This window comes from Charadrius vociferus, unplaced genomic scaffold (assembly GCF_000708025.1).
Source record: "Charadrius vociferus isolate BGI_N301 unplaced genomic scaffold, ASM70802v2 scaffold14, whole genome shotgun sequence".
Taxonomy (NCBI): Eukaryota; Metazoa; Chordata; class Aves; order Charadriiformes; family Charadriidae; genus Charadrius; species Charadrius vociferus.
The window spans coordinates 6,860,811-6,885,289 of NW_009648876.1; the positions used below are offsets into that span (position 1 = coordinate 6,860,811).

Sequence of the window (24,479 nt, forward strand, 5' to 3'; positions counted from 1 at the left end):
GGCCCGGCCCGGCAAACCCGCAGCCTCCGCGCTCCCCTCGCCGGTGCCGGTACCCGGCGTGTCTCTTCCTTTCATCCGTTGGAGCTGCGAGTCCTCGGGTCACGTTTTCAGCGTTGTTCTTGACAGCGCGAGAGGGTTTGAGCTTTTAAGAGACACACCCGATACCGAGAGGCTTGAAAAAAATTTAATGAGCCAGTTAACACTGAACAACGAGGACTAACCTAAAAACCGTTCCCACATCCTACTTAAAATATGTACAATTTTGTCAACTGTATATATACATTGTAATCTTTGCCCCTTACAGTCTATTTATAGATGAGTTCCTTAGGAATTATACCTGTTAGATGTGGAAGATGAACAGCACAGCGTTGTAGCAGCCGTCGCTGGGCAGTAGTATTTCCGCGGCCCAGCCTGGGCGCCGGTGACCCACCTGTGAGGCCGCGGGGGAGTGACTCGCCGCACGCTGCAAACAGCGCATCCAGCTCGGACGCTTGGCTGCCTTTGAAATGTTCCGAACAGGGGTTTAAGTGTACTACACTGTGTGATTCATCCCCTTTGAGAAAGAAGAAAAAAAAACCAACAAAAAAAACCCCCAAACCCACAACCCCAAAACCAAGGCCAGAACAAACCGTGCGGCCTCTGTGCGGCAGCATGGGCAGGCTATAATTGCAGAGACGTTGACTTACATTGGTCCACGTCTCCAAACATCCCCGTCACCCCAAAATGCTGCTGCTCCACGGAAGGTCTACAAACCCCTGTAAAGCAGCGATCCCCCTGTGAAGAGCGATTCGTCAAGTAAAGCCTAATTTTACGACATCCCAAAATTACACAACAGAACAGCACCTCTTGGAAGAGTTTCGTGGTTCAAGTAAGAGACAAAGCAATACAACGAGTACAACTGGATTCACAGCTCTAGGTTTTCAGTCCAGTTAGCAGAATGAGATCCTTTTCAGGCATTCCTTACTGGGGATAGCTTCACTTTTTATTTTCTGAAGCAAAGCCTCTTATCTGCATCGAAGTGGGGCAGTATTATCTTTCATTGATGTTTTCTGCACTTTCTGAACTCCCTTCTGCTACTTTATTTCCCCTTTTTTGGAAAGAAACCCAAGAAGTTCTCTGAGAAGTACTTCTGCCAAAGAAACTGCAGCATCAGCCACCAAGCTCGAAACAATTTAAGTACACTGATAGGAAAGTCACAGACAAACGGACAGGCAAACAGATAAACCTGAGAATGCAAGTGAAAAATTACTGGGTGAGTAGTGTCAGACCAATCCAATACTTACTCAGTGGTTTTACAGGATGAATAGAGAAAAAGCTAATTAATTTAATCTGATTTACTAGAAAATATTAAGCTTACAGATGATACAATGTCTGCATAATTTTAGAAAAATCATCAATTTCATGGTTTATTTTACAATAATTGGATTAGTCTACAAGTTAAGGCAAACATACTAATGCATTTGCTTTTCTTTTTAAATCATAGTTATAAAGGTTACACAAAGTTCTCCAAAATTTCTAAGAAATGTTCACAATTGAAAAAAAGATTAAGTTTCTTGATATCGGTACATGGAAAAAAAACCTAAGACAGTGTATACAATGCCATTATAGTAACAATATTCAAATATCTAATGGTAATATTTAGGCCATTTGAACAATGTGCTTCAAATGGTGAACTTCAGAAATTACTTACAAAGGTAAATAAGATTGGCAGCCGTATCATAGTATTCATAACATGAACATAATTATATTGGCTATTTTCACAAAAACAGAGCATTTGGTTTCTGAACAATGAAAGCATATAATGATTAAATAAACATGAGTATGTATGTATAACACGTATGCTGTTGCTTCATATAGTCTGGAGCTACTTTTAGGTGTTTGTTTTAATTCTTTTGAAAGAAGGAGCTTGCTTATGCGCACTTTGTCAAATGTTTTCTCCAGAGAACTGTAAATGCCTATTTAAAGTCATGGAAAGAAAATCCAGAGGAGGGCAGCCCTTGTTAGTGGGAGGACGGAGCGTAGCTTATGTGTCACCATTTAACACTGCCAGGCAGCTCTGCAGCAGCTGTAAGTTACCCTGTGAAAATAAAGAAAAATATGACCACATTTCCCTACTTTCCTTTATGCTTGTAACAAAAAGATGATTTTTAAATAGCAATGACACCACTAAAGGAGAACAGAAAGGTATTAAGCTTATGTAGAAATATTTCTGCAAGTAACTTTTATATTAAATAGCTTTTTTGTATGTAGGAGCACTGCATCATGGAACTAAACGGAGCCAACGTGAGATTCAAAAATAAGCACTTAGTACCCTTTCCATATTTCTTCACAAGTTTCTTACCAAGATCTAGTCTGGCCACAAAAACTATTCCCTGCAGAGTACTCTCTTAGCAAGAAAGTTCGAAGTTACAAAGTTTTCATGTCTTATAAAGTATTGCCATTACTCTGTCACTGGAACGGTATTCCCAAAGCAGAAATATTCATATTATACTGAATTCACAGCATTCGGCACCTCCTCACTATAGCAGCCATCAGAGCTCACAGCTCCATTCAAGGACACACCTTGTTTGAAAGACAACAGACTGATTTACTTGCTGGGCCCGGTGATTTAGCCATTAGAGCTGAAGCTATCAGAACATTAACTAAACTTTATCTCTAAGGCTAAGTTCTGCCCTTCTTTTCAAACATCTGTAGGTCAGTTTTTAATCCTATTTAAAGCATTGTGACTCTACCATAAACACATACAGGTTGACTTTCAGATTTGTGAATGAATTTAAAGAACTGGCACTTAAAGACAGTCTTGTGAATTAAGCAAATGTGATCAACAAGTAAGCCAGGATTCACTTTCCAGAAAAAAAAACAAACAACCAACCTGGAATTCACAGTATTCACATTGTTTGGTGCATTCATTTATGCTTAGATCACTTTACTGGCTATTCACTATTAAATAGCTGTACTAGATTTGTTGCCAAATCTGAAATCTCTGTGTAAGAAACAATATTAGCCAGCCACTCTACTGAAGTTTTCCAAATAGGCAAATCATTTATTTTCATTACATCAAATTTACAAAGTTCACAAGAGCAACCTTATCTAAATAATAATAAATCAAGGACAATAGAGGCTGTGAGCTATTACTCTTTCTGGCTGCAACATCTGACGTACTTGACTTACATCAGCATAGCTTAAGAAAATCCTATAAATTCAGATTCAGAAAAGTGTTTCTTGCCAATTCAGGCTCCTAAGCTCTAGATATTACAGTTACTGGCAGAACCATGGTGACAGAAACATCATTTTCAGGAAAGAACAAATTACTGACAAAGCATTTAACCAAATCCCTCAGCATCGGATTTTGCTCACTCCCTTCTTCTGTCAGTTCCAAACAGACATCTGTTGCCACTAATGCAACAAATTCTTTTTCCACAAAAACCCACAGAGGCAACAGCAGATATATTAGTATTTGTGGAAAGAGCTGTTTAGATATTTTTATTTTTTATTTGAAGGAAACGGCTTAGTTGCAATTAATTTGTCAAAAGACTCTAAAAGTATAGCCAAGGCTATAAATGTTTTAAGTACCTGACTATAACCTTAGCACTTTCACCAGCTAGCAAACCTCCCTTCTTGAACATGAAGTCTAACACAGGAACACCTCAAAATCCAACTGTTTAAAATACCGAATAGGTTTAAATGCAGATTTTGCACTGAATGCCCAAACGCTTAATCAAGTCTTACATTAGCTACAGCTGCATGAAGTCATGAAAAAATACAGAGCTAGCAAAACAGACGCTAAACACTACCTAGAGGGATAGTCAGGCAGAACGGCCACAGGAAAAGAAACATCAATCTGCATAGTATAGGTCAGAGACCAAGCAGACTCTAAAGCTGCAGTTTGGCAGCTATTTTAAGTAAATCTAGGGTACATACTGGTGATAAGAAGGCAGCTCGCTCTTATTCTCAGACCCTCCCAGCCAAAATGGTGTGTTTTGACATAAGGGATGCTGTGAAAACAAGACTGAAAGTAAAGCTTAGAAAAACCCAGAGAAACTTTTAGCTCCATCTTACTACGGAGCTGCACACATAACAGTGCCAACATAAGGGAAAGGAACAGTCATGCATCATCCTTCCTGGCAGTAGTCTGCACTTGCATCAACTTAAAGCAATCTCAACCCACAGTCTGATTTTTAGATTTTTCAAAAGTCTTGAGTTGCAGCCAGGAAAGGATAAAAAGATTTTAGCAGATGAAAATAAGTATTTTATAAGGAAGTAGTACAAACATAAGTGGGCATAGAGGGTGCACTTAGTATTTGTATACACAGTGTTCCTGATTTACTAAAAGCTTGATTTCTCTATCACCCTCCAGTCTTCTAGAGCCACATAGCTCAGGAAATGCAAGCTGTCTCTCAAAATCTTCTCTCAATACTTTGGTCATTCTGACTTCTTCAGTGCGGTGATCTCTCCGTTTTGGGATTTGTGTTTTTCTTTCCACCCAGAGCAAATAACTTTTAACAGTAAGTCATGCAGCAGCCTTCACTGGGGCCGAATTCCTCCCAAAGACAGCCCCTCAGGCGAGTTCCAGCACCTATTGCTGTGTCAGATTTCACCACGGTGCTTTCTGTGGCAGGCAACTCCAAGTCCAGAAGCCACATGGCTAAACCCATTCACAGACAGGTGCATCTGCACGACTTCTGGTCTGGAGGTACTCATTGCAGCAAAACACCACAGTAGAAGACTTGTAGCAAAAGCCTGCAGCAGTGTTACCTGTTGCCCCCAGGCCCCTCACCCCAGTTAGCTTTTTTGTTGGAAAGAGCACTTAGACTCAAACAACAGGTCATGTTGCAAAGTCTGGGAGTGCTGTGCTCCACTGACAAGCCAAGCAATTCCCAGTTTGGGGCTGCTAAAACTTCACCTGCAGCCAGTAGCTGCAAAAGCATAAAGTCAGGGACTGCCGCAGCATCAGGCAAAGCATTTTGTCCAGAACCTCAAAGCAGGGGGCTTTTGATCTGACTTCATTAATTTATGGCCTACATGAAAAAGTAGCTTTCTTTTTGCTTCTACCAGCCCTCTTTTGGCTCTACTGCAAGAAGAATTAGGTGTCTACAAACACCCCAGCTCAGCTTAGCCAAAACTGGGGCTACTTAGCCTCCCTGAAATGGGAGCATTGTTCATGATTCGCATTGCAACAAGTATAAAAATGTCCTCTCTGGAATAAGGAGACACCTTCATATTCCCCTAATATTGCTCTTCAAACACCAGAACACAATGCTATCTCAAGAAAAACCCAAAGTATTTTCATATCTTCTTTCTTCCTTTTATGGAACTACCTCAGAAAGTCTCCATCAAACCACTTCATCCTTCAGTACTCTGTACAGACTAATACAAACCTATCCATAAGAGTATGCTCAAATACGCTGGTTATAGCAATAATAAGAACATTTCCCATTATATAAAATTGAAAAATATGATCTATTAGACTTGCAAATTCTGTAATAATCCAACTCACAATCTGTAGAAATAAAAGCGCAGCAACCAAACTGATGCATCTGTAGTAGTTTGTTTTGAATAAATACGAAACCCGGGCTTTGAAAAAAATAGATCTTTCAAACCTAGAAAGAAAATATCCTTTCATTCAAGAAGGCACAGTATTTGGCAGTATTTCAAGAACTGTCACCCTTAGTCAAAATGACCTTTTAAATTGTAAAGCTTTAAATTTGCAAAACTGACTAGTGAATCTTACAGTGCTGCATGATTAAAGTAGGTGAAAAGGGTCAGCAAAAAAAAAGTTCACTTTCAAAAAACAGGACTACAGTTCAAAGCTTCTCTTACAGCCGTATATGCTCCTTGTTAGTAAATTTACTAAGACAAGGTAAGTCACAGACTGAGACAGACTATCTGAAAAATTAAGTCTTAAACATGAGCTGTGGTGACAAATGAAGAACTGCTAAAAAAGTTCAAGCTCTTCCAGGAAAATTGAGGACACCAAGAAGCACATATCAAGTAAGTAGAAGGCTACCAAAATTAAGCATTTTTCCCCTGCCGTCTGCATTTATTAGCTGTCAAAATTCAAGAAAATATTGCTATGAGATTTTTGACTTGCATTGAGAGTTAATACAAGCGATTCTTTAGGGTTACTTTAGAAGATAGAGAAATTTTTTAAGCATTCCACTCCAAGGCATGCGGGGACTTCAGCATTAGTCAGTTACAAGATGTGATGGAGAGTCAATGACTGAAGGAGGACAGAAGCTCTGTGGATTCGTTCCTTTATTAAAGCACGATATGGTAAATCAATAAACCCTGTTGCAAGTATGACTGTTAGGGCTATTAATCTCACTAAAACCCATAACCAGTATATCCATGACCAAACATGGAGATTTCTGGGAGGCTCAAGGCTGGATATAGACAGCTGTTACACACACAGAAGTAGGAAGGCTGAAGAGTGCCAAGTATTATGAGAAGTTTTAAGACTTTAGGGAAAACATAGTTGAACTTCTGATACAGCACATTAAAGTAAGCACTGTTCATCTGAAAAAGAAGTCAAGTATTCCAGACCTTACTGATTACTTTACCAGCTAAATATCCCATCAAGCTGAACTTATACCTACAAAGATTAAAAAAAGAAAAAAACATCCCCAAAACCACCCTTTTTACAGTGCATTAGTTTTACAAACAGTGGGTTTGGAAGAATGAAGAATGACACTATCAACACTACTGAAAAGAGTACAAAGCAGCAACAAGTTAACTCAGCAACACTATATACCTCTTAACCAGTCCTTTCAACAGATATATCCTGAGTTAATTCAAAGCTTGGTAGTCAATGCACTTTCAGATTTGTGATGAGAATGAGAAATGCTAGATTTGACTTTTTAAATAAAACTGCCTCCTGCTATGAGACTGTCAAAGTAAGAGACTGTTGTATTTGTCTACGAAATCAGAGCAGCTAACCTGATTTAACCAAAAATATTAATTTCACGTGGATTAAAAGAATCAAAATACATTGTGAAATTTAAAGATAGTACAGGCCCCTTAAAGCTGGGGGTTTTTTTCCTGAAAAAAATTATTTTACTGAAGAGGCTATCTGCAACATTCCTTGGTTGCTAGCACTTTATAGTTTAAAGGCAAAAAGGTTCAAAAAGCACTCACTGATCTGACTTCAGACAGGCCTGTGTGATCTTATACTTAATAGTCAGCCTATCCTATACATCAAGTCCACAACATCTGGATAACAGGAGAAACCACTTCCTATCTCACAGTAAAATAGTGAAATGAGGTTTTAAAAATAGGCAGGTATTCAAACTGTGCAGCTATAAATATCAAACAGCTAGAGAAACATAAAACTGAAGCCAAAACTGTCTTCAAGGAGATGAGTTTCCCAAAGGCACCTCAAGCATAGCAGTCCCTCAGAGATTTCAGTTATACTTTTTTTTTTTTCCCCCTCTCTATTATTCAAGAAAGTTCACCTTTCTGGATGATGCTTACCTTCAAATTTGCCTTCCTGGATGTGAAATGCATATCACACAAAACCAATGTAGACATTTCAGTTATTCAAGCATATAATATTTAAAATCAGTTGAAACACAGGCCAAAAAGGATCACAATTACCTTAGCATGCTTTAATTCCAGTTCTGCTAGTTCCACCAGATTTTTTCTGAATGCTGCAACTCTTCTTGTCTTAAAGTCTATCAGTTCTATAGAAAATAAAAATGGATTCATTAACAGTATTATTGCTAATGCTCTCAACTGTTAACAGACTTTCCCTTCAGGATGGAAGAGGTAAAGGGTGAGAGAAGGCAACAGGAAAAAACTCAAGTTTCATCTCAGCACATTCCGGGCTCAAAGATACTGCTGTGCTGTTGGATGAAAGCAAACGACCATTGCAGTTCCTCATCTCTATCTAACCTTTTGTGGACACAAAGCTCTCTTGAAAAGACTGCAATGTGGACACTTTTAAACATTTAATTCTCTTATTCCACGGGCACCGTTCCTTCCAGGCTGATATATAAAAGTCTCCAGGGAAGATACTAAGCTAAAACTACCATGAAGAACAGAGGAAGCAAGTGTGCTTTATGCATGTACCTTTGTGGCTAATGGGATCACTCATCCTCCACTGTCTCACTTACAGGAATCATTAGCCAGATTTACAGGGTCAAACAACTCTCCTAAATGATAAAAACCGAAGACCACGGTGTTGAAACCTTGAACAAATGTGCCTGTCCCAAATAATGAGTCAGATGACTACTAACTCACAATAATCTTAGCCTAAAGAACAGAGGAAGTTTCCGGGAAAGAGGCAACATGTAAATAAGGTTCCTTTTCTCTAGAGCTACTATAACTATGCAACTTCAGTGAAATCCCATTTCATGATCCCTCCCTTTTCTAATGTAGTATCATCTCTGCAAGAGACTGCTGCCTTCACAGAAGAATGCATAAAACCAAAAGGGGAAATTCACCATGCATTAAAAAATTAGGTTTGCCTTTACTGCTAGCAATTATCATTTTGTATCCTATCCTATTCAGATGAAAAAAAAAAAAGTGGTTAACAAATAATTTGAACCTAGACTTTGCTCTGCCTAAAGAAGCTACGAGGAGCCAAATGAAAATATCGTTTGAACTTTCTAAAATAAATACCGATTAAAAGATAATGGTTCTCTTAGGAATCAGAACAAAAAAATCTGTTCTCATTAACAGTATCCTAAAGCCTGTTAATTTTCAAGTAGTAAATGTAATATCAAAGACCACCCAAATACCTTGTTTTGCTGATTCAGATATTTTCTCAAATTTCTGACAGCATATTTGCTGAGTAGTTTCAGCTTGCAGCACATCTTTATTTTTCGCTCTTGCTTTATCCAATGCCTTATTAGCATTTTCATAATCCACTAATGACCTAGATCTTCTATATAGGAGATCCTATAAAAAAAGTATAAAGGATGTATAGAGTTTACAAGAATCTACCCAAGGATTTTAGTGTATACAAAGTAAAAAAAAATCAGGTTAATTTTAGTCTTTCTTGCTGTATTTCAGTTCTTACTAAATTATTTGCATTCACCTTACTTGATCCTGCAAGACACAGGAATGTCCATACTGGATCAGACATGTAATTTAGTATTGTTTGGTCTGCATCTTGTCTGACAGAGGCTAGCACCAGATGGCCTAGATAATACTCCAAAAAGCCTAAGAATGGGAAATTATGGGAAATTTCACAGCTTCTTAGATTAGAAACAAACTATATTTAGATTATGTTTTTGAAATACACACAGGACCCAAGAAACAGCAGTAACATGTTTTGTGCGACAGTTACTGCTATGATCTTCCAACTACATATATTTTCTGTCAAATGCTTCCTCCTTCTGTCATGTTACTTAATCATCTTACATCAAGCAACACTAAGAATGACATTTTCCGTACATATAGAGTATCAAATTTGGCCCACGTGTTTTTGTATCAGCACCTGCAGAGAATCTGGAGTATCCATTTTCAATATTAACAAAAAAAAATAATAGAATTCCTTGCAGTCTACAAGCAGCAAACACATTGCAAACACATGAACAATTCACCAACAGCTCTTCCACTGTTTTTAATTATCCGCGCAACCTGGCCTTGGTAAGTGGTTCACACAGTTCCAAATACTCAGTCGCAGAGTAAGCAACTCCATTGTTACTCCTGATACACAACTGAGATCCAGGTTCTATAGTTGAGCGAGAAACTGCAGGCTAGAAGTGGTGGCATTTTAACCTAACTGCTGTGTGTTCTCAAGATGATCCCTTATCTTTTTCTCTTTTTTTTAAACACTATTTCACTGAACAAAAAAACGCCAAACCCATAAATTCACCTTAGCAGCTTGAGATTCCCTTAGATAATATTTCAGAAGATCAGAAAGTTTAAGATCTTCATCAGCAGATACCCGGGCCTCTATTTTCTGGAAAAACAGTAAGTAAAAGCATCAATTTAAAAACATCCAGACTTTGGGTATTCACTTTTATAACGTAAATACCCACCATAAAACATACAACACTATATGAGAGATTGTCTTTTTCAAAAACTAAGATTGTGCATTTGTGACAGAATACTTAATGATGCATCATGAAAAACAGTATTAGGATTTTATACTAAAATGTAAGCAATAACTGGTGCAAGCAGTAATTGCAACTCGCTTTCTATTTTAAGCAACGCTTTCTTCCCAATTTCAATTATATGGATCATACACAAGGAAAACAGCAGTGAAACAAAAATTTATCCGGTACAAAGAGTTGCACAAGAAGTTTTGTGTTGCTTTTGAGATGAAAGGAAAACAAATTTTTAAGGCATCTTTGCAGACTAGTTGTGTAACTGCATGTATTAAATGGTCCAAAATACCCGTAAACTTATTTGCTTGTATTTGAAACGGACATTTCTGTGAATTTAGAAACAGAGTCTACCAGTGCAATTTTTAAATCTTAATTAAAAAAAATAAATCTAAAAGGCAACATTTTAGGTCAAAGCAAGTAATTCTGTTAACTTCATTTTCTTTAAAGTACTATTTATGCAGATACAACTGTCTGTGTTTCAGAAATGCACACATTTTTCATTGAAAAGTTTTCCTGATACATAGCACGCATCTTCTGCTCTACCAAGCCAAACAAATAAGGCAGAAGATAAAATCTGGTTAGGAGCATCAGCAATACTATTTCTCAGTCAAATAATTGCAGAAACAGATCTTGGCTCCAGGAAAAAGCAGCATGACTGCCATTTTTTTGATTAAGAATTACATTTCTTTTTTCTGTAACAGGTTCTGTGATACCCAGTAACAAGTATGGAAGGCCTTGAAGCCTTTTAGAGGAACAGCAGCTTAACTAGCATGTTACATACTGCCTAGAAATGTTTAGTAGACTGAAGACTCCTAAGGATCAATCATTTTACAAAACAGATGACTGAAATCTCATACTTTTTCATTCCCTACCACGCATTGCTTAAATGCTTCATATAGAAGCATCCATAAAACATCCACACATTAATGTCTAATTGACACAAGATGTCCTGCCACCTCCAGGATGTACACAAAGAATACATCTAAAAAGGTTTCATAGTACATACCCTTGTTTTGTCAAATAACTCTGATACCTTCAGAAAAAACCTGCACAAAGGAAAGAGCTTATATTACAACATTAATTTGAACAGTATAATTACTTTCTAGAAATCAAAATATAATCTGTGTTAGGCAATAAAGGCTGCAAATAAAGCCCTGCAAAGGCACTGCTTAGAATTATAATTCACAGAACTCAGAGAACATAATAGTTTCAAATTGCAGTACTTCAAACATCTGGGAATTGTACTACTTAAGAAAAGGTAAGGGACAAACAAAGCATAACGGATGGATGTTTTTTACTAAAGAATAATTGCACAGCTCCTCAGGGATTCTTTATGTTTCTGTGAATTAAACCCCAAACACCACCATGTTGGTTGATGGTCCTACACTATTATCAAGCGTCCTTCGCTCAAATTTGAATGTACTTTTCTTTACACAGTAAACATGACCCATGCCCTACTTTGAATTCAGGGAGGCTGAGCAATAATATGGCACATCTTCCTCACAGGAGACAATACGAGGAGAGTTCAGTATAACAGCAGACTGAATTACAGCCAAATCATACGATTTTGACAGAAAGCCGGTGCCATTTCTCACAGATCCTAAAAGACTATATCAAATCTCAATACTATAATCAAAGTAATCGACATGTAAGCTATCACCACATTTGGAAGTATATCACTGTAATTCAGGTGAACTAATAAAAATAAGTTAACTGTCATACTCATCTGTCGTCACACTAACTCTAATGTGTACATGTTCACAAGCATCAACATCTTTAAGCTACTTAACTAAGTTTCACTTTCAGATACACCAAACTTCATATTCAAGCTAAAGGACAAACATCCGTACATGGAGACTGTGTTCTATATTCAAAGTTTTAGGGATCTCTGTAAATTCCTTTCTTTTCCTAAAAACTGTCAGAACAGCAAAACTATTTTTCAGTATGTTGGTACAGGGAACGCCCACAAAAATCAGTATGCTCAGACTGAGACCTGTTCTTGCTGCACATGTCAAAGCATGTAAAGCACTTAAAAAAAAAAAAAGTGAAAGAGATGGGTTCTTTTTCTTATTTTAGGAGAAATTTTCCATCTCATCTGTGTAATTTTCTACAAACTGCAGAAAACAGCAATTTTTTTCCAGACAAATATTAAAGCAAAAATATTAAAGCAGCCTGTTACTGCTTTAATACTATTTTTAATACTGAAATACTAGAGAATAAAATCTCTTAATGTGATACAACAGTAATAAATTCTGTTTTTCTTATAACAAGAGAGTGACCTGCTACCTCAGCAGGTCACCATTGAGACTGCTGCTTAGCAAATTCCCCCATAAGTTATTAACAATATCTTACTTGCATATATCTGTGGAGTCCTGCGTTCCTAATGCATATAATGAAGAACCAATTCTATTATAGTCATCTGCCACATCTAGAAAAAAAACAAGCACTGGTTTTACTATTTCATTCCACTTCTTTCTGAAAATTTTGAAGTTCCTCTTTTTCTTCCAGAGTGGATGTTTTTCAAAAGGAACACGCTTTAACACAAAAGCAGAAATAAAATTTCAACCATGTCACTTTTTATGAAGGATAACTTCACACAACAAACACGGTGCTCTCGCCAAATCGTGAAGTCTGTAATTTGTCTAGGGATATTTAATACAATCAGCACCTACTGGGTAAATTTATTGTGCAACTCTGTTAGGTTTTATTTTGGTGGAAGATGTACAAACTCAATGGCTGAAGTCTGACTTTAAATCTGAAACTAAAGTATAAAGCTATTTGAAAAAAAAAATCACAGTCAAACAATAATGAAGATTAAGGCTGTGTATTTGAGAGAAGTAAATTGAATACAAACTCCAAACTACAGTGCTGTATGCACAACACCTTTTCTAGCACACGCCTAATTTTCAGGAAACCCTTACCGCATCAACAAGTGGCCACTGTTTGAAGTAGCATTAGTGTTAAAGCATTTTAAACAATGCAATTAGAAGCAGGGTTTGTAAAGAAGGCTGCATAATTTGACTAGTGAGGTATTGCTATATAGTAATCATAACAATCAAATCTTTGCACAGATGGCTTTTTTAAAGAGCTTTTAGTATAAACTCAACAGATGATGAAAGCTTTAATAGATCCAAGCAATGAACAGGAAAAGATGTATACTTGTTATTTTTGAAGTTTATATGCCTTTAAGCAGAATTATCTTTTTTTTTAAATAACACAACCTTGTTTTAACAGTTTGAGTGGGTCACCTTCCACCCAATTCATTACTCCATACAACCGAAGGGAAACACTGAATAGATTTTTGGCTGGAAGTAGGAAGTCAGTATCTTTGCAAGCCCTGCAGTTCTCTGTTGATTATAAGTTATCCATAAACTGCAGATTGCCAGTTTCCAAAATGGGTTTCCCAGATCATTGCTCTACTCCTCTAGGCAGAATTTCACAAGGTGCCATTTGTCCCAATTAGCAGTTTGATAAAAGTTGTCAATAAACATCTTACGTGATTTGAGTCTGAAAACCAGAGAAGCTTTGTCACGAGTTTGTTCAATCCTTTCCCATCAGATCTTCTACAATCTCATTTCTAACATTTTTCCTGGTTCTACAACCAACACAAAAGGCTTGCTCACAACCTAAAGTTTGGCACCTAAGTACCATGAATTAAGTTCAATTTTCATTGTAAGAAAGCAAACAAAACACCAGAAACCACATCAGATGAGAACTGAATGAAGACACAGGGTCCCTTAGTACTTCATTAAGCCATAACTGCCTCTCCCCATCTCCTAGCATAGATATTAAAGCTACAAAATACTCAGTCTTCATACAATGGGAGAAGAAGCATCTGAAGAGCTTAGTAAATTCTTGGTTTAATGTCTTATTCAATATCTGTGGGAGCGTATTTAAGAGACAATGGACACATATTGAACCAGCCATGCGAGGAAGCAGACTGGCTGTAGGACCTCGCCTTTGAAGTCAATTTGAGGAGGGAAAACAGGAGCAACAGTGACTGTTTCACAGGAATTGAGAAAAACAAGCCTGGAGGAGTGGGCCGAGCAAGTGGGAAAACAGAGATTAGATGAACCAATCAGGAAAGAAGCTGAGCCGCAAGCTTGCCTCGTGCATAGGACCAATCAACTAATGCATGAGCGCACGTAGGGATAGATAAATTGTATATAAGGGACAGCAGAATGTCAATAAAGTGGCTTCTGTATGATTCACATTGGATCGTGTAATATCTACTTTAGAGTCCTTACCAATCAAGATTCATAAAAGGTTTGTGGCCTGGTTTTGTGTGAACTATATTACTGTAGATAGCAAAGACAAAATCTGTGAATCAGACACAAACTTCAAGAAAGTAGATGGAATCTAGTAGTTCAATTTTGATTTATCCGGGCACAAAAATATAAAATCAAGGGTAATAAAGATAAACTTTTTTCTGAGCTTCTAAAAATACAGTAATCCTAAACGAAACATAGTAGTCCTAAACCAAAGATTTTCTATTTTCTCAAATAAATGCATTGCACTTGAGAAGACTATCTAGAGCTTCCAGAAATCATGTTAGCTAGCACTCAGCTCAGGAAGAGAAATCAATAGCTAAGTGGAAAATCTCACCTCAGTAAAAAAAGGGGTCAGGCAAACCAAGCTACTGAATATACACGTTCCATTCTCCATTCTAAAAGGCTAAAAAATGGAAACCTGACTTCCTAGACTAGAACTAATGGCCCAAACAGGAATTCGCAGCTCAGCAAGGTAATGTAATGCCTAGTGTGCCAAGAAATTGCACTCTAATGAATGCAAGCTCACCAAATCCAGAGCAACTTCATTAGGAGTAAAATCACATGTACTGCTATATTACCCACCTTTACACTCTAAAGACTAACACTCCAACTTAAAAAAAATATTATTACATAAAGTGTGTTTCTCTTCAAAGGGACAGCATGAAGAATCAGGATATCTTCAGCGTCGCTTCAGGCTGTTCTTACTCCATCTAGTCTATTACAGCAGAGGCTGAACTTTGAAAGTCAGACTGAACTTCTTTACACTATCCAAAGACTACACTTGGACAAGTTAAGTTAACTTCTCACGTGCAAAAAGAAAACTAAAAATTACTGCTCCCCACAAATCACTTCTATATACTTCAACTAGTACTATTTTCATCCTGGAAAAAGAACTCACTTTTATGTGATCTTGTCATTTTATCAGATTTGGCAGAGGCATCTTTGACTCGGTTGTGATATTCTACAAGGAATGTTCTTTCATGTTCAAAGAAGTCATCCACATCCTAGAAAAAACAAGAACAATTTAAAAAACCCCAGAATTTCACTCACTCTGTACAGAGCAACTGCAGAGTACATTTGCATATACTGTTGTTACTGTGAGATGAAATTTTTGTTGTCTAAAACACCATTTATGTAAACTGATTTCTTCTTCGTTTATTTTATCGTGATCTGAAGTTTTATTAACGAGCATCTTAAAGCTCTAGATAACTAAACCTGAAGCGAAGGAAATAATTTCACTACTAACTACCACTTTGATGACAGAAAAATAGAATAAATGGAACTTAATAAAAGGGCATCTACCTAGAAAAAGGGGAAGGGGGACGAAAGACACCCAGTAGCACAGATGCTGCAGTCATAGCAGAGACAATACAACCTTCTAGCTCAGGAATGCTGATCTTGATGACAGGTTTCTTTCAAGTTGGTAAATGCAAGTAAACTTTAATATTTTCTGTATTACAATTTTATAATTTGGTTTATATTTATTCAAAAACTCCTCTAAAATAGCACAGATGCTCAATACCACAGAATAGCTTATAACAGGGGCTTTGAACAATGTGTTTTCATTATTAAAACTGCTGGTTATTTGGACTTCATATTTTTCTCCAAGTCATAATTAATGCATGGTTATATCCACTTCCGAGCAGTTTCAAAACTCAAGATTTTACAACTAGGAACTTTAGCTCTTCTAATTTGTTTGCAAATGGGAAGTTACCACTTAGAAGGGAAGGAAATCAAAGTCATCTTCTGCAGAATTTACGATTGTTATAAAACCAATCTTTCAACTTTTGGAAAAGTTGAAATTAAATTGAATTTTCGTTAATTTGTGTGTGTGTGTCTCAGTTACATTCTTGCATCTACTGGGAAACACAGTATCACCTCTACTGCTGCTCTTAGCTTTGAAACAGAAGAAGGATTTTACAAGGCTGGTAAAATTCACAGTCTTAGTAACTTCTGAGCTGCAGCAGTTGCCAAAGCTAGTGCACCTTCCCACTATATAAAATGACAGGACAGAACAAAAGACAGATTATCAATTATCTATGGATTGAAATAATGCTTAATTTCATAAAACAGGGGAAAAGAGTACTGAAAGCCTTCTTTCACGGAAGCAATCAGATAGCTCTCAGTTATCTTGCATTCAGGGCCACAGGTTCCTTCCCATGCTCTTCCTCATTCTTAACTCAGAACGCTACAAAAATGCCATTTTTGTAGCTATGTAAAATTCTGCTTCATTAAAAATAGGGGACAACAATGTTAATACATTTTAAATCTTGAGATGTTAAGCAGTAGTCACCTTTACTCCTGAAACAATGACACCATCTGCTGATTTAACCATATTTTTAAAGAAGTCTTCAAGTTTCTCTTTCTTATTTTTCCCACGAACACTCAACTGAAAAACAAATTCATTTATCAAGTTAGTTCATTTTCTGGAGGCAATAAAAGCTTTAAGAAAAAAACCAACCACAACACAATAGAGCTACATACCACAACTTGCTACCAGTTTTCCTGTTCTCTGCTTAGTCTTATACTCTGCATTAATGGGTACAGGCCACCATGCACCCAGCATGACAGACTACCTCATTTACTAGACTGTTCTTTATCACCTAAAATACTATTCCAGGGGAGAAAAAGGAAAAACAGCAACATTCTAGCACCTGCAGATAATACCAAATGTACAAGGTTTACATTTCAGTTATCAATAATACAGTATTTATCATGCACAGTATAGCTATTGAGTTAACCTAATATAACCAGGTTTTGTTCTTTTAAGTGTAGAATGGCAGATCTTTGACTTTCAGAAACTACAGAAGCATTTACCCCTCACTGCACTGAGGATAATGTTGGTTTCAGCCTCCTCACACTCTTCCTGTCCATCTAAATTTGCCCAGTTTAGGTAAACTGAGTTCCTGAACCAGTAAGCATTTCTACCTCAAGCAACATGAGGATCCTCTGTAAACATATTTTGAAGTTAAGCATGTACTCAATTGAGCCAATCTTTGCAATGATTTCTTCAACATTCAATGCCGATTTCTGCAATTTTAAAAAGCAACTAAAAACTGTTTGCAGAATATGAGCAACCACCAAATCCAACATCAAAGAATTATTACGAATCCAGAAAGTCCTCTCCAATAACTCAAAGTAAGATTGTAACTCAGTATGTAACATGTGGATAGCCACACTTGTCCAATACCTAGAAAAAAAATTAACCAATTTTTCACCTACATTATTAACAAAAGGGCTTTACTTATCAGAACATTTCATTAGAAATCCTTTCTAGTTTTGTTAGCAACAGAATTTAAACCATGGTTCAAAATCCTGGAAATTAGCATTCCATCTTTGTTGTATCATTCCCCCCCCCCCCCCCCAAAAAAAAAAAAATTGAGTCAAAGAGTGGACAAGTATAACATCATGGGAAATCACCACCAAAAGTTAATCTTTTTAATCCAAAACATACTGGATTCTCATTAATATTTTGATGCTGAGACTAGAGCACAGAGTGCATTTCGTTCCCCAGGTGGCAGCAAAATGAACTCCTACAGACTAAATGAATTTCTAACTTTTACAATACAAATATGTCTGGTATGAAGGAATTGATGCAATTTGCTCCAGGAGGTAAAGCCCTCTTAATCAATTTTCCATCCTACCATAAAAGTACATCTTGATTTCTCTTGCCAGCAATTCAGTTTTCAATACTCACATCCTGATTATATTCCAAGAATACATGGAAATTTAAATCCTTTCTCAAAATAGGATGCGCTGCCACGCGACACAAAAACACTTCATGCATTGCAACTGTCTTCTTGAATATTGCCAAATATTCACTGAAAACAAGAAACAAGACATACATAATAATTTCACATAAAGCAATTAAGTTTGAGATAAGCCTAGTGAGCAGCTTTAAGAGATCCTTAGTAAGGATACAAAATTATAAGCTGATATAGTAGGGGTTATCACTCTTATATTTGATACATAGAAAAATAAATAGTACAACGTTACTACTACGGGGAAATTTGAAGCGCTAACATATTACGGAGAGACTTTTAATGAAGATTCAACAAATACATTCTATTTTTTAAGGCTAGCTAACACAGACTGGTTTGCTGAAAGTGTAACCTCATTTTATTGTCCTTTCCCCAACTCCCCAAAAATCAAGAAATTGAGATGCAGATTACAGTCACTAGACACTATATAGCCAATGTGCAAATTCCTTCCTCCCCATCTCCATCCCCTTGCCTATTTGCACCCTCCTTACTTATTTAAATGTTCATGTAGTTTTGTTAGCTGTTTAGATAGCAGTCTTTTATCCATGTTAAAGCACCTAGCCTTTTTGGGCTGTCTTGCTTCATAGTGGTTCTCAAAGTGAAATTCAGTGCTGCGTTTGGTAGGTACAACCAAAAAAAATAGCTGCCCAGTTCAGCCAACTCAACTTTAAAGCAATTACTCATTTGTGATTTAATTAAGAGGAAGGCACTCTTATCAATACAAGTTTGCTAGAATTCATTTTGCCTTGCAAATTCAATGAATAAGATGTAACTTGTCTAGAAATGAGGAAGGGTCTCTTTTCCCCATTCTGAGGTCAAACAGTGAAATGATAATCAACACTTTTGCTTCCACTATGTGCAAGGAGGTTAAGATTTACATACCAGCAAACCAGCAGAGCCAGTGTTGGGAGATGTTTGATCTCAGTGAGAGTAGTAGTCATTCAGTGAAGACAAAAAAGGAGGATGCAGAGGATGGAGGTGGCAGTAGAAGAAACCCAAAGTTTTCTGTGTTATCCAACCCCTAACCAGACCACAAGAGAATCATGATCAGGGCCGCTGGAAAACCACAGATTCTTTAAAATCTATAGTGTTTTGCTAAATTTCCAGTTTTCTGCATATGAAGTGTATATCTACTCTGCTATAAATTACATTGTACGTAACACTAATACAGAGCTTTTTAAGACATTTGCTCACAGCAGCTGGAGTTCGGAGGGAAAACGGCAGTTCTAAGAGTTCTATGTACTTTTCTTGCCAATTCAGAGCTCTTGATAGAAGCAGTCTAGAAGCAGCGTAAATATACACTTGAAAACTGAAACCAATGACAGGAAAAAGATCAAAGAAGTGAATGCATGATAAGGAAAGTGGATGAAGCAAGGAGAAACTTCACTGTGTAACTCAATATGGAACAAAAAGCCTTAGAGCAGATATTTCAATACACATTAAATTCACAGTAAGGGAAAATACTATTTTCAGGAAGTTTATTCTCCTTGTGCAAAAACAAGGGAGTGTCAAAAAAAGTATTTTCTAGTGATCTCCATATTTCTTGGGGAACAGAAGGTTGGCATCTGTGTTTCCAGTAACAACCACATGCAAAAATCCCTAGTTCAATCACTACATGTATAAAACTTAAAGTTTCATTACGCTTACAAAACGTAGAACACCAGAACTAAAAAAGATAGAGGTTACCTCCTCCCTTTGCATTTGTTCTGTGCTTTTTTCCTTATAAAAGAATGCTCAAGAACAAGTTGATTTTTTTTCCTGTTTCAGAATATCTTCTGTGAAATTATTTCTACAATTTTCCTAATGGCCCTGATCATGATCACTGAGATAACCCTGGTTATGGAGCAACTGGATTCTCAAGCCTGTATCTCACAAAGAACCATTACAGTGAAATCAGAAACAGCAAACAGCATTAAAAGTTGAGGGACTAAAAAAAAAAAAGAAAAAAAAAAGGTAGTAATCAAGTCTACATACGCCTCCAGTTCTTGTTTCATCTTGGTGAATTCTTCTTTAGTCATTGATCCTTCCCCTTCTCCAAGTTTCTGCAATTTCTCCCTTGAGGCATCAAAGTCAGGCCTGGGTGGTGCTGGTGGAATCTGGAATTGAATCAATTTTTTTTTTAACCACTTATCTTCTCAGTTAAAAAACATCCATTCAGTACAGGAACTGTAAATTGCCTGCAGCTTTTTAATATATGCCTCTCTCTTTCATCATTCATTACAGCATTTACGGATAAATTCTCTCATTCATGAGTTAGACTTGCTGCATTACTCTACCAATTTTGCCCAAGTGTCCTTGACGATTACTAAAGAATTAATGGCTTCAGTAGTTTAATTACAACAGAAACCAAATAATACCTAGCTTTCCCACTATAATGAATTAAAACTTGAAATCCTTTATTCTATAATTAGTTTTGTTTTAGCTTATTTGGTAAAGATTTTCTCTTGTTTAAAGAAAAAAAATATTCCACAATTGTTTTCACACCATCCATTTATAACTCCCCAAAACTTTAAACCAAAAAAAATAAATAAATTCCATATTGCTTGCGGGCATTAGTTCTTTCTTGCAACACTGTTGACATTAAAGATACATCTGTTGAAATAACAAAGCATGCAGTAAACAAGTCTCTAGGTTAATCCTGTATATAATATACTAAAATTGAAAGAGAAAACACCACAGTCAAACTAATCCTGAACTCCTATCAGCAAAGGGACACAGAACAAAGTTAAACTATGCTTAAATTTTAGTTGACTGATATTTGCCCATTACATTAATGCATTACAAGAAAAAAAAATCCAGCACCTACACGCTCAACTGTCTGAAAGTAGTTATTACCACACTGAAGGTCTAGTCACTTCAAATAGCTTTTCTGACTTAAAAAAAAGACTAGCTCAAGAATGGTATGACACATCACAGATTATACTCATCATAATGTACCCACTATTAGAAATAGATGTTTATCTTCTGAATCAGTAGACAGACCCCCAAACAGAAAACGAATACCTAACTTTCACACCAAGATGACACATATTTCTATTTGTAATTGAACTATGAAAAGCAACGCCCATATTTAATAGGCCGTATCATAATGTGACTGTTTTGGGACCTCTGTTCCTCAGAGGCCTGAAATAAACTTCAAAACTTAAGTTCTTAAGTTGTGTATTAAGGTTCCCTGTAGTTCTAGATGGTGTTTACATTGTTTTTTTCCCCTCCAACTGATTTATGGTAAAATGATTCTGAACTTTGTGATAAAACCTGGAAAAGTCTAATTACTAGAGCTCAGTTACTGCACTCTGCCATTCCAGCTAAAACAAAGGCAACATGAAACTTATAACTAAGTTAAACATTAGCTTGCAAAAACAATACTAGCAAGTTATACAGTTCACCTATCTCCCACACTTCTAACGCAGTAGACTAAAAATACACTCGGGTACAGATTAAACTACTCACTCTTTAGGAGTGAAAGGCAAGAAAGTATGACAACTACAGTAAGTTGCCTCCAAGCTTGCTTCAACTATTAATTTTGTGTAATTGCATAAAATGAAGTATTAGAACATCTGATCTGATTTTAGAAGGAATGAACATCTGCCGTTTCCATTTAAAAGCAGTCATAAGCACTTTTGACACAGTTCACATAAACCAAAAGAACTGTAATACTTACGATATAACCAGCATAGTCCTCATTCTCAACAAAAGAATCATGAAGCCAAATAAACTCTTCATGTTGCCGGACAACAGAAAATTCATTTTGTTTGAAATTTGGTAAGGAACTCTAGAAGGGGAAAAGGAGGCAGAATTATGGAAAAAAAAACAACCAAACCGAACAAAAAAAACACACACACACACAAAAAAACCCCACCAAAACGAAAACCCACAATGCTTTTCATTACTATACGAAAAACACCTTGAAGGAACAACAAAAATATCCCTGTAAAAATAATCCAATCATCCAAGTAAGGATTGACCAAAAAAGTTTGTACAGCATTAATTATCGCCATCTTAATTAGTGTAGCAATCAATTAGAATGGGTTGCCCAAAGAGGTTGTGGAGACTCCACCCTTGGAGATATTCAAAACCCAAACAGACAAGTCCTGAGAAATGGGTTCTGGTTCACCCTGATTTCATGGTGGGAGTAAGGGAGGAGAAGGGACTAAATCATCTCCAGAAATTTTATTCAACCTCAACTATTCTACGATTCTGCAATCAACAAACATTCAAATCTTAAAAAAAAAAAAAGAAAAGAAAAGAAAAGCCATAAACAAGCAGTAACTGAAAATTATTCTTGAATATAATTCCATTATGAAATATATTTTTAGAATCTGAAACCACAGCTAATCTAATAAAAAACTGAAGAATACTGAGGTATACTAAAGATTCTACCTGGAAATAGGCCAATTAATAAGCATGGGAATGGCATGACAACACATCAGTAAAAAACCCCTAAATATCTCTTTTTTCTAAAAAGTTTTTTAACCTCTTAACTTTTTAGCCATCTTTTTGTTAAGCACTGCAGCTACACAGTCTCTTAAACATGAGACAATGCTATAATCTCAGTTCCTTTGGATTGTGCTACACTTGTTTCAATAAACAGTTTAAGCAAACTTTCTTTTCTATATAATTAAGAAAATGTTCAGTGTACAAACCCAGGCTTTTACCTTTGTATGGACAGTGAATTTCACTTTGTCCCTTTCACTGAGTGCATCTGAGATATCCACTTGCAGAGCAGCATCAGTCTGGAGATCTACATTTATTGCTCTAAGCTAAACAAAGAAAAATCTATTTAGCTTAAATGAAAAAAAAAAAAAAGTGAATTATATTTCACTTATTCTTCCCTTGAGAAGAACCCTGATCCTGAATGTTGCACATCCTTAAAAGACTGAAGATAGATTACAAGAAACCACCAACATTAAAAGATTACTTACAGCAGAAAAAGAAATTTCAGTAGTACTCCTTATGGCACACCTGACCATACAAATAGTTTCCTTTACCATACTCCTTGTTAGTGTGCTATTATAATTTCTGTATATTGTTAACTTGCTAATAATTGAGATGTTCAAGACAAAGTACATTTACAGACAGCAGCAAGTTCAGTAGGTTTTTCTCTTCCTTTTTCTGTTCATTCCCCTGACTCCCCCAAATCGACAACGTGATGTAAGTAAATGTACTTGTAAAGGTAATTATAAAGGTACTAACGGTTGGAAAGGTACATCTAAGGAGAAAAGTGATCCTATATTTCAAAGGAGCAAGAGTTATTAAAGATCTGGGTTACTCACATTGTTTTACACTATTCTTTTGTTTAACATTTCCCACAATATCCTGAAAAAGCTTAAAAAATAATATCCTGAACTTCACAGATCTAAGTCTCCTTGGAAATATTTTTCTGAAAAGAAAGAGGGGGGGGGAAAAAAGCCAACCCCAAAAAAACAAACCAAGCTTTCAATCTCTTCAAAATCAGCATAAGAAATGGTAAAAGTGCAAGGAATACGCATATTTTTTTCCACAGACATGAAACCTGAACTAATAATTCCAAAGTCACAACAAAAATAAAATGAGACAATGATCAAATATGAAAAAAATTGGAAGATTCTCTGAGCACTGCAACATTTGGCAGTAACTGGATCAAAGGCTTCAACGGTACTTGATGAAACTAGAACCTCATATTAGACCCCAAATGGAAATTCAAGTCCCCTCACCCTCGCACCCTTCTTGTTCTAGAGCAATTTGTCCCATGACAATCTTACCACCATGATCAAGAGATATTCGGAATATTTTGACAAGTGCTACAGCTAACTCTGAAATCTTCCCCAATCACATTGTCAAAAAATATTTCAATGTCATGCTCATGAGGCTTACTTTTTACTGAGACACAGTGTTTTCTTTGATGCTGCATTTTTTCTAGAAATATCACATTCAACATTACAAAAATGCTTTGCCATACCAATATACAGATTTTTTCTCCGCAAAATTTTTCAGGACTCCATTTTGGAGTCCCTACTCAAGTACAAAAATGCTTTAAGTATCAGCAACACACAGTACAAAGGTTACACATGAGCAGATTTTGAAGGTAATGCTGAAAGGCACTGGAACAGCACTAGGAGAGAAGCATCAACCGCCACATCTTGTTTTCCACCAGCTATCTTAATCCTTATCTTAAATCACAGCAGTCAGCTCCCACTCTAGTTTTCTTGCTACCCTCAATACACAGACAACTCCGCTGCTGCTTATATAGCAGCGGCCAGACTAACACATCTTAGAATTAGCATATTAAAGTAAACCAAAATCATACAGTCTAGCATATTCTGCTAGGCTAGCAAAACGTAACAGTTCAATAGCTATTACACAAATAGCAATAGCTTTTCCTTACAGCAAACTTGGAAATCGTTAATACCACT

General features: G+C 36.6%; 2 protein-coding genes across 2 annotated transcripts in view; both read right to left on the bottom strand.

The window, feature by feature from the left end:
* EAPP (E2F-associated phosphoprotein) overlaps nucleotides 1-708 on the bottom strand; it is a 6,709-nt gene extending 6,001 nt beyond the window's left edge. The window contains exons 1-2 of the mRNA XM_009887008.1: nucleotides 687-708; nucleotides 431-553 (exon numbers count right to left, since the gene is read on the bottom strand). Of these exons, the coding sequence (XP_009885310.1) occupies nucleotides 431-553; nucleotides 687-708 (145 nt within the window). The remainder of the gene's footprint in view (nucleotides 1-430; nucleotides 554-686) is intronic.
* A 668-nt stretch (nucleotides 709-1,376) lies between these two features.
* On the bottom strand, nucleotides 1,377-23,834 carry SNX6 (sorting nexin 6). The gene is made up of 13 exons (XM_009887009.1): nucleotides 23,829-23,834; nucleotides 22,743-22,847; nucleotides 21,749-21,859; nucleotides 20,062-20,183; nucleotides 18,024-18,147; nucleotides 16,620-16,715; nucleotides 15,225-15,330; nucleotides 12,408-12,483; nucleotides 11,062-11,101; nucleotides 9,821-9,907; nucleotides 8,739-8,898; nucleotides 7,594-7,679; nucleotides 1,377-2,077 (listed from the first exon to the last, which is right to left on the bottom strand). Exons 1-13 carry the CDS (start codon nucleotides 23,832-23,834, stop codon nucleotides 2,024-2,026), a joined length of 1,173 nt encoding a protein of 390 aa, XP_009885311.1. The 3' UTR covers nucleotides 1,377-2,023.
* Between the last annotated feature and the right edge of the window lie 645 nt (nucleotides 23,835-24,479).